Source organism: Rhinolophus sinicus, linkage group LG06, assembly GCF_036562045.2.
Source record: "Rhinolophus sinicus isolate RSC01 linkage group LG06, ASM3656204v1, whole genome shotgun sequence".
Taxonomy (NCBI): domain Eukaryota; kingdom Metazoa; phylum Chordata; class Mammalia; order Chiroptera; family Rhinolophidae; genus Rhinolophus; species Rhinolophus sinicus.
In genome coordinates this window covers 12,920,871-12,936,797 of record NC_133756.1, presented here as the reverse complement: position 1 = coordinate 12,936,797, position 15,927 = coordinate 12,920,871, and the positions used below count along the sequence as shown (strand labels likewise).

The 15,927-nt window shown below is 38.8% G+C and overlaps 1 protein-coding gene across 1 annotated transcript in view; it reads right to left on the bottom strand.

Moving 5' to 3' along the window:
- Positions 1-2,759: 2,759 nt before the first annotated feature.
- The window catches only part of ZMPSTE24 (zinc metallopeptidase STE24), a 32,846-nt gene continuing 19,678 nt past the window's right edge, over positions 2,760-15,927 (bottom strand). The window contains exons 8-10 of the mRNA XM_019737170.2: positions 10,173-10,277; positions 7,223-7,366; positions 2,760-4,495 (exon numbers count right to left, since the gene is read on the bottom strand). Of these exons, the coding sequence (XP_019592729.1) occupies positions 4,271-4,495; positions 7,223-7,366; positions 10,173-10,277 (474 nt within the window). The 3' untranslated portion in view covers positions 2,760-4,270. The remainder of the gene's footprint in view (positions 4,496-7,222; positions 7,367-10,172; positions 10,278-15,927) is intronic.

The following is a 15,927-nucleotide window of genomic DNA, read 5'->3' as shown; positions in this document are numbered from 1 at the left end:
TCTATCTCAATTTTAACGTGGCCCAAATGTTAAAATGATAGGCCCTCTCAAATCCCTTCTCCATCTCAGTTACTGGCATCTCCATCCTTTCAGTTCCTCAAGCTAAATTGTCTTGTACCCTCCATCTGATACATCAGCAAATCCTGTTGGCTCGGCCTTCAAAGTATATCCAGAATTCAGCCACTTCTCACCACCTCCCCGACGACCACTCCAGTCACCATTTTTACTTCTTGCCAGAAGTTTAGCAAGAGCCTCCCAACTAGTCCCCTGCTTGCACCCTTGCTGCTCAACTAGCAGCCAGAGTGGTCCTGTTAAAACTAAAATCAGGGGCTGGCCCAGTGGCTCAGGCAGTTAGAGCTCCATGCTCCTAACTCCGTAGGCTGCCGGTTCGATTCCCATGTGGGCCAGTGGACTCTCAACCACAAGGTTGCCAGTTCAATTCTTCGAGTCCCGCAAGGGATGGTGGGCTCCGCCCCCTCAACTAAGATTGAACACGGCACCTTGAGCTGAGCTGCCTCCCAAATGGCTCAGTTGGTTGGAGCACGTCCTCTCACCCACAAGGTTGCCGGTTTCGACTCCCGCAAGGGATGGTGGGCTGCACCCCCTGCAACTAGCAACGGCAACTGGACCTGGAGCTGAGCTGCGCCCTCCACAACTAAGACTGAAAGGACAACTTGAAGCTGAATGGCACCCCCCACAACTAAGATTGAAAGGACAAGAACTTGACTTGGAAAAAAGTCCTGGAAGTACACACTGTTCCCCAATAAAAGTCCTGTTCCCCTTCCCCCACAAAAACAAAACAAAACAAAACAATCTTAAATCAGATCATGTCTCCCTGGCCTAAAACCCTCCAATGGTTTCCCCTGCACTCTAGGAAAAGCCTGAGTTCCTACAATGGTCTACAAAGCCCTGTAAAATCTGCCTCATCCCTACCCTTTTGACTTTATCTCCCACAATTTCTTCCCAGCCACTCTGGCCTTCTGGCGTTTCTCAAACACACCTGGCTCCCTCCTGTATCAAAGGTCTTTACACTTGCTGTTCCCTCTTCCTGGAATGCTCTTCCCCTAAACATCTGTGTAGGTCACCCACTCATTACTTTCAGGTCTTTGTTCAAACATTACCTTCAGTGATGTCTTTTTATGACCACCCTATTAAACTGCAATTCATTCCCCTCCACCACCAAACACCCCGGGCCCTCCTTTTTCTCCAAGACATGCATCATTTCATGTACATTTTATATATTTCTATTGTCCCCACACTAGAATGCAAACTATAGGAGGTGGGGATTTTTCTATCGTTCATTTATTAATGTGTTCCCTAGCATCTAGAGCAGAGCTTGGTACAGAGCGGGAACTCGCTATTTGACTAAATAACAGATGGAGAAATGAAGACTCAGTCAAGTTTCTTACCCAAGGACTTACTAGTATGTGGTATATTGGATTCTGGATTCTAGAGCCTTCATTATTACCCTTAAGTTATACCTTCCCTGTTTATCAACCACCACCCAGAGAGCCACAGGGGAGCTCTGACCTGAAGGCAGGGGCTGTGATCTGAAATGCGGGCTTCATCCTGCGCACCGCGTCAGGGCAGTCCTGGTTTTGTAGGCTTCAAAATACATAGGGGTATCTTCCTATCCATCTCGGGCCAAACTGTTTAAGAAATCCTCCCCCCTGGACACCATCTGGATGATAAGAGTCAGAGGTTTCCCTATCCATCCTGTCTGCATGGGGCTACACTATTCACTATGGACCATTTCTGCCTTCCCTCCAGACAGTACTCAGACTGACACGCCGGCTACTCGTTCACATCACTGTGGTCTTGAATCAGAAATTTCAGGATACAAGTTCTCTGTAGTTTTCTTTGTATAGAACCTAGGACAGAACTTAAGTCCCTCAAGTGGTACTTAGTAAGCTTTCTGCTAATGACAGAACACTCAAAATAGTCAAAGCTATCTAAAGTATACATGTACAGAAGAGTCCAAAGGATTGATGAAAAAGACCAAGGGGAAGAAGGCTTCCTCAGGGAGGGGAATACTACATAAAGGACCGCCATCAGCACTAAAATCCCTAGCAATCCCGGGAATTCTGCTCCTATCCTAAACAGGTAGAATTTACTAGTAGCTCTAAGACTTCAGCAAAAGGGCAACGCAGATGAAGGCAGTTTATACACACGACAGAGACTCTGCCTTAGATTCAGAGATCAACCCTGCTGCGGGCGGGCGTATTATTTACTTGCAGCCTCGATCTACTTCATTGAGCCCCCTGCATATCTGCCAAGTATTAAGGTGCAAAGTGGCACCTCTTTCCCTCCTTGGTTGGCCTGTCTACTCCTTCCCCTGATTGGTCAAAACCTCAGGAAGCTACCAGTATCCTCTGGCCATCCCTATGCCTCTGCTATCCATAATGAATCATATGTTGAAAAGCTAATGACTGCCACCACATGTAAGGAGGACCGAAGAGGCAGCGGGAGCAGACCAGACAGGCCCAAGATAATGTGAGGTCAGGAACATGGAGAAGGAATGGTTCCAAATGAAGCTTCTGAGGGCACACCAGCCAGAAATGGTAACACTCTGGAGTGGAGCAGGAGGAAGGCACTGAAGGGGATTGTGAGGGAGGCTCAGTGATGGTGGTGACATCACTCAGTGGTAGGGCTGCTGCTTCCTACTACTCTTCATGTCCCAGCACTCAGCTCCTCTAGATAATAAACATACAGCTAGGTAACAGATGACACAAGTTTTGTCAAATCAAAGACAAAGTACATCAACTTGCATTGGCAATTTTTAATGTTTCACTTGTGCAGAACTGAAATTTATATTTAAAGGCACAGAAGGAAGGAAAGGCAGTTATCACAGCCTGAATTCACAATAAAGGATGCTGGATAAAATCAGAGGACTGCTCCTCTTTAGCCATAGGAAAATAAATAATGCAGTACTAAACTAGAGCTTTATTTTATTACATTTCCATGTAAAGACATCACCCAAATATGAGTTAAGCAAGACTTTCTGGCCACATACCAAGGGTGCACAGTTGATCCCACTTTGGAATAAATGCCCAGAAGGCAGGTTTTACCAGTGGGTGGGAGCTTAGGCACAAAGAGTTCTCATTCAGGAAGCAACAGATTTGAAGCAGTCAAACACGCAGCTTTGAAAACTGGAAAAGAAATCTTTCAAGACATTTGTTTTGAAAAGAAAAATTATCTGCCTATCAAGAACTGTAATTTTCAAAAATAGAACGAGGCCTGATTAAACAGTACTTATGACTTTTTGATAAAAATTACAAAAATAAAAACTGAAACTCTTCTGTCCTTGAGAGAGATATAGAAAACTATACTTTTTCCTATAATATTATAAGAGAATTGTCAGTATTTCACCTTTATGTCTCTTAAAACGTCATTTCTTCTTCTTTCCACATTCTGCCACTTTAAAAATAGCAAAACCTGTTCAACATGGCAATATCTGCTAAGTGAAAGGATGCACATCTATTGAATAAAAGAGTATGAATGAGGAAAAAGCTGAAAGTTTTGAAAAATACTAGATTACCCCTTATGGGATCACACCCACCAGGTGGAAGAAAAGATAAAGGCCAAGATTTTCTTCAAAACACAATCCAGTGATTTGAAACATTCTATACATAATTTCTAATTTCAACGCACAACTGGAAATTCCTGATTGGTATGTACACCAAGAGAGGGAACAGTGAAATTTGGTAGAACAGTAGGGCATATTTCTTATTACTTTCATTTAAATAACATCAGACTTACCAATTATTATCTTTCTTCCGTATTTAAAACACTGATTAGCCAGGTTAAATCCTAAGAGTATGAAAGTAAAAACAAGTCTCAACTTAGATCTGAGCACGGCTGGATGCCACTGATTCTGCATTACAGAGAGGACTCAGGTGTCCTCTTTTAAATATTTGCGCGTATGCCCCCAAACACCTTATATGCAGATTCTGTTTAAGTGTGTAAATAAAACAAGTTCTGTATTTTCTAAAAATAACTTCACAAGCTGATGGTAAATTTGATGTTAAAAGATAAAACTATACCTTTAAAAACATTAAGCCTTAAAATTTTATCCAGTGTTTTAAGAAGTGGATTATTAAAATAATTTTTGAAATGAGATATTAAATGTATTTAAATCTGGGCTTTTCTGTACTTAATAATGTTTCTTAAAAAAAAAAAAAAAAAAAAAAGTTTAAAAACATCAAGAGCCGGAACATGCTGCCAGGACAGAAATAATCAGAAATGTCTTCATTCGCAGACCCTGGACAACTCAGTCTTGTTTTGAATTTTTCAAAGCTTGAAGTCTCTCTAGTAGTGGAGGATGAGAATAATGCCACATTGAAAACAGCCAGTCAGAAACCGGGAATCCCAAGTTATCTTTGTTTAGTTTGATTAAAGCAGAATATAAGTCTTTAGCCTTCCCAAGTTTCTTGGCAAATGCATCTGCTTGAAACTCAAATCTGCGGCTTAGGACTGTTAGGCAAAAAGAAAGAACCTGGAAAAGTAAAGAAAAAGGTTTTAACAAGTGCCCAGGCCTTTGTTGTCACTGAAGGTTTTATGAACTAAGACTGGAGAAGAAGTTCAGCTCAGGATAAGAGAAACAGCAGGCCCAAAGAAAGATCAGTAGTATTTAGGGAACCTAGGATGGGGGAATTATTATAAATTGAGTTGTCCCCCCACCCCGCCAAGCATCAGACCAGAAACAGATATATATCCAAATGAATGTTATCTTTACCAATAATTACTAGTTTTTAAGAATCTGCCATGTGCCAGGCACTTTACATATTTCCCAACAATCCTATAAGGTAATTATTCTTACTCCTGTTTTACAGCTGAGGAAGGTGAAGTTCAGAGAGGTTAGATAACTTGCTTGAGGTCACACAGCCCGAAGTGCTGAAATTCTCAGTGACTCCAAAGCCCACACATACCACCTTCCTCAGAGTCAGGGTAAAGTCCTGGTAATTTATATTCAGATTCTTTTTTTCTTTTAAAAATATATTATTGATCATTTATCCACTTTTAAAGAATAATGAGTCTTTACTGAGAATATTCTAAAAAATATGCAATAGATTCTAATGACAATCTCAAAATTGAATTTTCTAAAGTGTCTGAGCTCTGGTGGCATTGCCAGAATAAATACCCAGTCCCTGAAGGTGACACTATAAAGGAGACAAATTTCATTTGAAAATATAAATTCCTAAGGGAAAAATAACTTCTCTGCATACTAAAATATTGCAGGTTGAATGACATGATATTTAAGGTATTTCTTATCTTAAAATAGTTCAGCATTAAAACAAAACAAAAAAAGTTTAAAAATTCTCTCGTTTGTACCTCTAGCAAATATGAGTCTCAAAGTCTGGGAGTTCTTGATACATTTTAAGATATATCCAAAGCTAATAACTGAATTCTGCCTGAAATTTCTTTCCAATTCTTGAATATACTTTTTAGGATAGAATCATTAACTGGTGTGTGTGTGTGTGTGTGTGTGTGTGTGTGTGTGTGTGTGTGTGTGTGTGTGTGTGTGGTGATATTAAGTGCCCCAAGCAAACTGTTTTTTGAATCTCACTATAAATAAATAAAGACATAAGCAGATACTAATATGCCCTATCTGCTCTAACGTAGGTTTGCAAACTCTTCTTAGGTGGGCAATTTTCCCAAAGACAGTATCTCTTTCCTATCATAACCTCTTAAACACTGACATTAAACGTAAGATTTTCTGTTAAAGTATCTAGTCTTTTTGAAACAAATCTTATGGGCTCTCAAAGGTTTTGAAAATTAATATCTCTGTGATCTAATCACATTCCAAATTACTCTAATACCCCACATTTATTTAGACATGTTTTGAAGTGAACTCAACTACTCAATATAAGGAAACAAAACAAAAAACCCAGAGCAACCCAATTAAATGCACAAAGGATAACCACCAACACTACTTATAAGAGGACCTGCTACTCAGTCAGAATCCAGGAACTTTCACTTAATGAGTATGATTATCTGATTTCCCAGTCTGTGGCAGGTTAAAGAAGAAAATTAGAACGGGATAGTGTCCAAAACGAAAAGTCACATTGACAGTAGCAGGGATTATCAGCCTCACTGTGAGGGAAGAGACAAGAACATTACTTAACTATATAGTACAACTGCTGAGAAAGCAGAGCAGTCTGAGGTCATGAGTATACATGACCCAGTGTCCTTAAGGCATTACTGAATTGTGACAGAAGACAGAAATGACAACATCATTATAAGGCGGTCTGTAACCTCTTTAGGAAGTAACAAATAGGCATTTTATAAATATTTTCAATGAAAGTTAAAATACTAACTTAAAACATTTAGAGTTTAAAGATAATAAATCTCAGTTCTCTGAAACATTAGTTTAGTTTATGTGGACGATGCAATACAAATATGATGTGTTCCTCTCTATTTTTCTTTCCTGGTACCTTATCCTTTTCTCCCTTTTTACAAAGAAATAGGGTTCATTTAGTTTATCTTAAAACCTTAAATCTATAGCCTGTCCCAAGAAAGATGTCTTCTGAAAGGAGATATCTCAAGATCCCCAATATTACTTCTTGGCTTAATCTGGAGCCTTGTCAAATATTCCAACATGTTGCCATCATCAGATTTGTTAATAGAGAGTCTCATTAATCCATGTCTTATCAGATATATTGGGTCTCACTACTGAGCAATCACACAGTAGTGGTTCTTAAACTTCTCTTACCGTAAAGTAGCCAATTCTGATTTAGAGGGTCTGGGGTGGGATCAGAAGGCCATTTTGAAGCAGGTGGTCAGAGAAAACAACCAGAGGAACACTGTTGTACAGCCTCCTTTATCTAGACATTACCTATACCCAATTATTGTTTGTCTTGTCCCCTCACACACAGATTTTCACTCAGGCATTAGGGAATATGTGGTCTAGGACATAGCATTGCAACAGTCAATCTCCATCCACCATGTCTCTGAGGTATGTGTTATATCAAGGTTTATACTACTAAAGTCTAATTCTCTATTTTCCCCCCATAACATATGCAAGCATTTGTTTATCTGGGCTTGGGTTTTTTCTGCTACTTTCTAATATTGCCCAGTAAAATCAAGGGACTGAAAGACTTTGTTTCAATTCCTTGTTAAAACTATAGTTTTGTGTGTGTGTGTGTTTTTCCCACTGCTCTAGGGGTTCTAGATTTGAAAGAGACAAGGGCATATGTGAGATAATTTTAAAGATATACGTTACCTCATTGTAAGGTGAAAAAATAAACTGGAAGATGATCAATAGTCCGATTAGAGTGGGTTGGCTGTCATAAAAACCAAATGCAGCAAAAAGCTCCTTTCGACCAATTAATACAGCAAACAAGAAGAAACACAGGAAAGAATTCATCTAGAAAGAAGTATACAAAATTTCTAAGTTATTACTAAGCAGATTTCACTGCAGTACCAAAAAAGTAGAACAAGACATTATGGCGTGACTTTAAAAATGGTGTCCAGTGGACCAAAAAAGTTATTCGGGTAGTTTTATAGATTTATTCTAGAAAGAAAAATAAAATTTCCCCAGCTGTATAAACTATACAGTTTTCTCTAAGGACAGGCTTAAGTGCAGCCTCCTAAGATTAAGGGTTTAAAGTAGTCAATAGCAATAGGATATTTTCTTCCTGTAAAAAGTTAAAGGGCTAGAAAGGACTCTGACTTTGTTTGTACCAGGCACAAGGCCTCCCACCTGACCTTGATGTGGAGGCGCCAAAGAAAGAGGCATCCCATGAATGCTCTTTAGGACCACAGGAGCTGTACTGAATAGTTAGAAAGGCCCAAGAAAAAGGTGGATCTGTTTTTCACAGTATCTGAGAGAGAAAAAAATATAAAAGTCTGCACCAAAATACTTGTAAAGGGGTATTGGAATAAAGTTGGAGAACAAATACTTTTCCCTTAGCAGATGAGGCTTTCGAAGGCCACATATACCATATTTAAGTGTGCTGCTCCACACCATTTACCAGGTGACTCAAAAAGCTGCCAGCTTAGAGTGGGGCTCAGAGCATAAGGCTCGCCAGCTGGCCCAGGATGAAGTGCCAGCAGCTCTGCCACGCAGCCTTTGTAACTCGGTGGATCCAATACAATGAGCTCCAAGATAAAACTTTACTCTCAGTGAAGGCCCCTAGAATCACGAGCTATGATGCCATTTCCACCAAGTAACCGCTGTCCTTTTGAGAAACAACTTTTGGTTTCCTACTGGGACCTACTAGAGACTGATTCTTGCCCATGGGACACCGTGATCCTGTAGCCTGAGCTGCTCCTCTGGAGCTGGACGCTATGTTGATCCACATAGTAGCAAGGAAACGGGTGTGCTCAGAAGTGCTCCAACATCAGGTGTAAGTGGTGTACGTGGGAGTGGGAATAAAGCAAGTCATGGAGGAGGAAGTTAAATGAGCAGGTGGCTCATACTCCTAGTGTGCCAACTCCTGACATTCTGCCACCCCGCAATCAACCCTCATTCATGGGGAGTTTCCTACACTCATTTAATTGAGGAGCAAACATTTGAGTCTCTTTTACAAATAACTTAATGTATGTATGCTGGCATCAGCTGAAAGTGGACTGCTGTGGCATTACAGTACCACCTTGGAAGACAGTCGTGAAAGGAAGTACTCTCAGTAAGGAACTCTAAGCAGTTTAGCTCATTGTTCACTCGGACAGGAAGGAGAGCGGGCCTGAGCTGAGGATACATATACTGATTCATTGGCAGTGGGCAACTAATAGTTTGGCTGGGTGAGCAGGGCCTTGGAACAAACTAGAGGACGGCTAACAGGGAGATTTGGACAAGAGGGATATGGAAAAACTTCCAAAATTAGCTCTGAGTATGGTAGACTTTGGTCTACTGTGAATGTTCACTAAGTGTCTCACTAAGTGTCCCCCAGTGGAGGGGCTCTCAGTGATCAGGTGGAGAAGACACCTGCTCTGTGGTGTGAGCCAGCCTTTCCCCAGCTGCTCGAGGACTTGGTCATGGGGCCCATGAACAAAGGGGCCAAGGTGACAGGGATGGAGTCAGTGCATTAGTCAACATCCCCCCATGGCTCCTCTGCGATCTATCAGAATTGGCAGTCAACCCCAGCCCTGACAAGGTACCACATTTCAGGGACCGGCCCGCCACCTCGTGGTAGGCTGATTCTATCAGAACCCTACCTTCATGAGGGTCAATGATTTCATGTATTAGACTGAATATTTGCTTTGAACTTCAGTTTGGACTTATTTAATGTTTCACTCACTGTCATGTATCCATACAACAGAACTTCAAGCCAAAGAACTCACATTTATACCTACAGATGTAAGGCAAGAGGAAAAGTGCCTACAGGGTCCACAAGTCTTCCCCTAATCCATCACCCAGAACCAGGTGGCCTTTTAGAAAGGTACAAAGTCCCACTAGGACTCAGTTAAGGCTACATATGCTCAAACCAGTCAACAAGATACAGTCTATTTCATCCAGAGCCTGCAAACTATGGTTACTCTGTGGGTGTAGAGGTATTAACACCCAGAGGAATGTTACAGGAACTGTTATTTTCTTCTTTATATTTACTGCATTTTCCAATTTCTTTTCAATGGATGTACAATGACTTTTAAATGAGAAAAATATATATTTTTTAAATTGGGGAATACTGGAGAACAGTGTGTTTTTCCAGGACCCATCAGCTCCAAGTCAAGTCCTTGTTTTCAATCTAGTTGTGGAGAGGGCTCAGCTCACTGGCCCATATGGGAATCGAACCGGCGACCTTGGTGTTATGAGCACTGCGTTCCAACCAACTGAGCCAACTGGCAGCCCCAGAGAAAAAGATGTTTTTAAAAAAGCATTTTAATTCCAACTTATCTAGGTTCACTCCTTTTGATCTTATAGCTCCTATGGTTCAGGAGGTAAATGTTATAGTACCTACCACATTCCAGGTGCTACTACAAACTCTTTACATGTATTAACTCGTTTAATTCTTACATCAGTCGTATGAGGTACCATCATTCAAGAAGGGAAGAGAGGCAGAGAGAGAGAGAGAGAGGTTCAGGGACTTGCCTGAGGTCACAGAGAGAGTGAGTCAGGGAACAGTAACATGAAGCCAGGCAGCCTGGCTGTAGTGCCTGTCTTAAGCTCTCTACAATATGACCTCTCATGTGACTTCCATGCCATAAAAAGAGAATTGTCATTCCAAACTCACCTGGCTAATAATGATATTTTTGACTGTGTGTCCCAACTTCCAATGCCCCAGTTCATGGCCTAGTACAGCAAGCACCTCCTCATTTTTGCATCCTTGTTTCTTATTCTGAATGAAAGAACAAATTGAAAATACATTATCAAGAACCTTCAAATTGAGCAAAGAATCATGAACAAGACAGATATACTCTGAATTCATGAAGCTTACAGTCTAATTTAGATTAGAAAAAAAACTAATCTAAAATACAGAAAATATATAAACCTTTATCAATAGGACAACAGTTAAATAAATCATGACAAAGTCATATGATAGCCACCTTATAAACCCATTAGAAATTTTGTTTTCAAAAATTATGTTGTGACATGAGAAATTGCTCATGATAGTGTGTCAAATAATAGATATATTATACACCCATTAGAAATGTTTTCAAAGATTATATCCTGATATAACGGTTTATTAGGTGAAGAAAACAGGAAACAAAATAAAAACATATAGTATGATTCTAATTATGAAAAATGTAGATGAGGGTAAGGGGGATCAAATATATGGTGATGGAAGGAGAACTGACTCTGGGTGGTGAACACACAATGGGATTTATAGATGATGTAATACAGAATTGTACACCTGAAATCTATGTAATTTTACTAACAATTGTCACCCCAATAAATTTAAAAAATAAATTAAAAAAAAAAAGTGAATGTGTCTGTAAAAATACATAAATATAGGAAACAGACTGGAAGTATATCAAAATAGTAACGGTAGTTTTTTTGATATGGTAGAATTACAGTGATGTTTAACTATTTTATATCTTTCCTATATTCTAAATTATCTACAAATAAGCACATATCACTTATGACCTCCAAAAATGTACCTGGAATTGTCATTTAAAAAATTGAGACTTCCAAGTGAAGACGGCAGAAAGAACATTCACATCGAATTTTATTCCCTACAAAAGCCCAGTAAAACTATAGTCAAGAGATACATATAGTTTTTAAAGATTAAAAACCCACAAGGATGGGGGAAACAGTAGAGGTGACAATAGCAACAGCATTTGGGAAGAAGGAAATGGACAAATGATAACAGAGTACACAGACCAAAGAAGGCTGAAGCAGAAGCCAGCAGTGGGAAAAAGAGAACCAGCCTGATTTACACCCCAGTCTTCAAAGGGCTTGGGAACTAACAGCACCAGGTACTTCTGGAACTGGGGGAGAGGGGAGAGGTGACTAAAATAAGAATTGGGTGAGAGCTGTTTGAGAAGTGGTTAAAGCTCCAGATTCCTTCTCCAGCTCCACACTAAAAGGCAACTGCTCCTCCCTCATCCTGGCAGAAGCCTGAAAGCTTATTCTCTGGATAGGGGAAAAGAAGAGGACCTTTCAACTGTGGGTTCACTAAGCTTGTCAATAAAAAAGACAGCAACTATCCAGTTTGGATTTAAAAACAGCCATAACAACAAAATCTATCTACACGCTATGTACAAGATATCTAAAACATACGGATGGCAAGGTTGAAAGTAAAAGGATAAATAAGACAGTGGTGATGGTTGCACAACATTATGAATATACTAGAAAACCCTGAATTGTCCGTTTTAAAATGGGTGAAATAGTGAATCTGATCTCAACTTTTTAAAAAAGTAAAATGATGACATGACACCTAGTGAACATTAACCAAAAGAAAGCTGGTGTAGCTATATTAATATCAGACAAAATCAACTTAAAGGCAAAAAGCATTATTAAAGAAGGTCATAAAAGAATGCTAAAAGGATCAATTTACCAGGAGGATGAATTTAGTCTAAATTTGTATGTACCTAATACTATTTCCGCAAAATATATTAATTCAAAATTGTTAGATTTGTATTGAAAAATCTGACAAGCCTGTCATAATAGAGGGTGTTAGCATACTTCTCTCAATAATTGAAACATCAAGCAAATAAAATATCAATAATGATATAAAGATCTGAACAAAATAATACATGAGCTCAATCTATTGAAGACATATCATATCCTGCAATAATTAGAGAATATATATCCTAGAAAGTCACGGCTACAGGTTTTGAAATAAACTTCCAGCTACTTAGAAGGGTGAAGAACAAAAAACAGATGAACATGGAACTAATTTTGTTTTATACAGTTTACAAAAACGCTAATGGGAACACAAGCAGCAAGATTTACTGGAATCTAGATATTCTACCACTTTTCCTCTCCACCAATTCTTCATTTTTAAGGAAAATGATCACTTAAAGCAAAGCTGGTTAGATGTGTGAGAAAAAGGGATCAATTAAAGAGACCTGCAAGATAGTATTTACATTTATTATCTCTTCTCCTTTTAAATATTAGAATTTAGGTCAGTAAGTTTGGTAAAGAAAGGAAAGAATGAGATTTACCTAATCTAGTTCCTTAAATGGCTAAGAGACACACATGTACCTTCAGGGCATGGCCATTAAGAGGGAGCTATGAATTAAAGCAACGATTAACAGACATCTGTTCTAAGGGGAGAAGTTAGGAGGGGCAACCAAAGATTTACATACAAATACATTCACTGCAAGAATATTTTTAACAGCAAAAAAATGAGAAACAACCGATATATCCAACAAGAGAAGAATGATAAAAAAAAAAAAAAGTGAGTTTAGAAAGACTAGAAATATATATAGTAAGACGTTTATGGTTAGTAGGATCATAGATGATTTTGTCATTGATGTTTTCTAACTTTTCTATTACTTTAGTAATTAGCAAAAATATGGCTGTTTTTGTTTAATAATGACAATAGCTCCCCCTCATTAATGAGCTATGTACCAGACACTGAATATATTAGGTATTTTAAATACAGTTCATTAATCTTCACTTGTATAAGGCAAGTATCATTAGCCTCATTTTATATAAATTAACAGTCTTTAGGTTTCTGTTTTCCTTAGTTACCTGCTTCCCAATGTGAACTCTGAATTCTTTTATAAGACAACCAGTTCTCTATTAGATAGCATAGGCTCTTGTCTTTTGGTTTGATGTCTGGGTTTAGGAAGCTATTCAGAACTACACTAGAGTCACATTCAAAGATATGGAATGAAAAGAGCTTAAACAAGGATCACTTTCCACGAAAAGGAAACTTGCTTATCTGTGGTAGAGTCTTAGGCAGAACTAGATTTTCTTTACTTCCCACACTAATTTCACATAAAGGAACAGAAATACATACCACACATCTTTTCTATAGCACTTGCCTTTTGATAAAATTCATACACTGATTCATTTGATCCTCACAGCACCAAGCTGGGCTGGATGGAAAGTATGATCTTCATGTTAGAGATGACAAAAAGGAAGCTGAGAAATTAGAATGTCTGGCCTAAGATCATCTTGCTAGTAAGTAGTGGGTAAAACCCAAACCCACGTCTTTGGCGCCTGTGCCCTTTCTATTACACTTAGAAACTGGGAAGATTTGACCTAACCTTAACACCCACTGGGAAAGTACTTGTTTTCTTCTACAAAAGGGCAGCTTTTCTATACAGCTTTTATAGCTTTGATTTTCCTTTTACTTAAACTGCTTTTGAGATAGGTTGTTCCAATGATATATTCCATTTGTCTCCTCAAGGGTAAAATTCCAGACAGTAAGTTCCCTAGACAGCTTTTAAAATGTTAATAGCCAGTATAGGGACATTCATCAAAATGTTCACAGCAGTTAATTCTAAGAGGAGGGATTTGAGATTAACTTTCGTCTTCTTCCTTAAACTTCTGTTAAAAATGAAATGCTTCATCTTCTCTACATCATCCAGACTTCAAACCATCTTTGCATCCCCCAGTGCACTGTACATGGTAGGCAGTCAGTAATAAGTCACTGTTTCCTAAACTTCTGCCACATCTGGGTACTCTCTATGTGATTAGTAACTTAATAGCTTTCTTTAAACAAATTCATTTTTTAAAACTTAGCCTTATCTTAAATGACAATATTCATGAAATCATGCTATGTTAGTTTTATCTTTTTCCTAGTATACATTAATAAATAAATAGCTATTCAAAATATTGTATGTCAACTATAATTTAATATATATATAGTCACGGTATATGGAGTACAGCATAGGGAACAGAGTCAATGAAATTGTCATAGATATATACAATATCAGAGGGGCAATAGATTGGGGGAGGGGGTTATCACTTTGTGAGGGGTGAAATGTATAACTATTACATTGTTTTGTACACCTGAAACTAATAATAACAACTAAAATAAATAAATATATAGCTATTCAAATTTAAAATACTGATTACTACCTAAAATCATCTCACTGGGGCGGCCAGTTGGCTCAGTTGGTCAGAGCACGGTGCTCATACACCAAGGTCGCCGGTTTGATTCCTACAAGGGCCAGTGAGCTGCATCCTCCACAACTAGATTGAAAATGACTTGACTTGGAGCTGATGGGCCCTGGAAAAACACACTGGTCCCCAATAAAATTAAAAAAAAAACACACAGAAAAAAATCATCTCACCAGTGGTATATGCACTGGAAAGCAATACAGTTAATGAGTGTTGAGTCACTCTTTGACCTTCTCCTTCACTCCCCTTAACAGCTGTCAACAAGTGCTTCAAATCCATCTTTTATTGTGACTCTTCCACTCATTCTGACCTCTCACTCTAGTGCAGTCCCTCATTATGTCATGCTTATCTTGGCTATCACAATACGATTGGCCCCTAGAAGCCTCCCTGCCTCCAATCTTTGCTCTATCATATATACTGCCACCAAAGTTTAATCTTCCTAAAACAAGTTTTGGCCTCTATCCACGTCAATCTAAACTTTCCAGTCCATTGGAAACAACCACTTGATGTCTTCATAAGGAAGTATTTTACAAACTGGCCCTGGCCTATCTTCTATCCCCATCCATAAGAATCCACTTAATCATTAGTCTCAGAACCACCATTGTTTTTGCCTCTCTAGTTTTATTCATTCCATATCTTGAACGTTCAAAGGGTCATCCCCAAGTCAAAACTGTCTAGTTAAAACATCTTCTCTTTTAAGAAGTCTGTCTGGCCATTTAGAATCTGCATTAATTTCTTAATTTCTAAAAGCCACACTATTTCAACCACTTATGGTATTTACCACACTATGCCTTAAACTATGGGCTATTTGTGTGCATATCTAGTCTCCTTTACTCTAGGTTCTTTAGGATAGGACAATGTCTAATGTATTTCCATCATGTAACTTATACAGAGATGCTACATGTTTGTAGTTATCAATGAAATAAAGCAGACTTTAAGAAGCCAGGAAAATAACTCAAACTCCATTCAATACACTTCAAAGGACTACCCAACCTTTCTAAAGATTTAAGCCAAGGAATACTGTTGTCATAGATACTAAAGGTCGGTAATTCCATTACATTGCTTGCAAGTAGTGGCCACTATCTAATGTCCAGGTTTGGCTACAATGTAGTCCACCCTGTACGTGGATACGTCTTAAGCAGGCTGACTTGCTGAGCGTGTACGATTCCCCAGTCACTGGGTCACCCTTTCTGGACTTCAGTTTTCCTATCCATAATATGACCTTAAGATCTCTTCCTATTTAAAATCCTATGGCTCTGGGTCAGACCAAAGTGACTTTTATTCCAATACCCCAACTGGCAGAATAACCTCACTTTAAGAAAACCAAATACAATCAAAGGGTTATGCCTATCCCAACGCTATTTAAACCCATCACAGAATTTTGTTCCACTTATATAACAGGCTCGGCACTGTACATCTATTTAGGGTCACAACAGATGCTCAAATGATAACAGTTATTTTCTGGT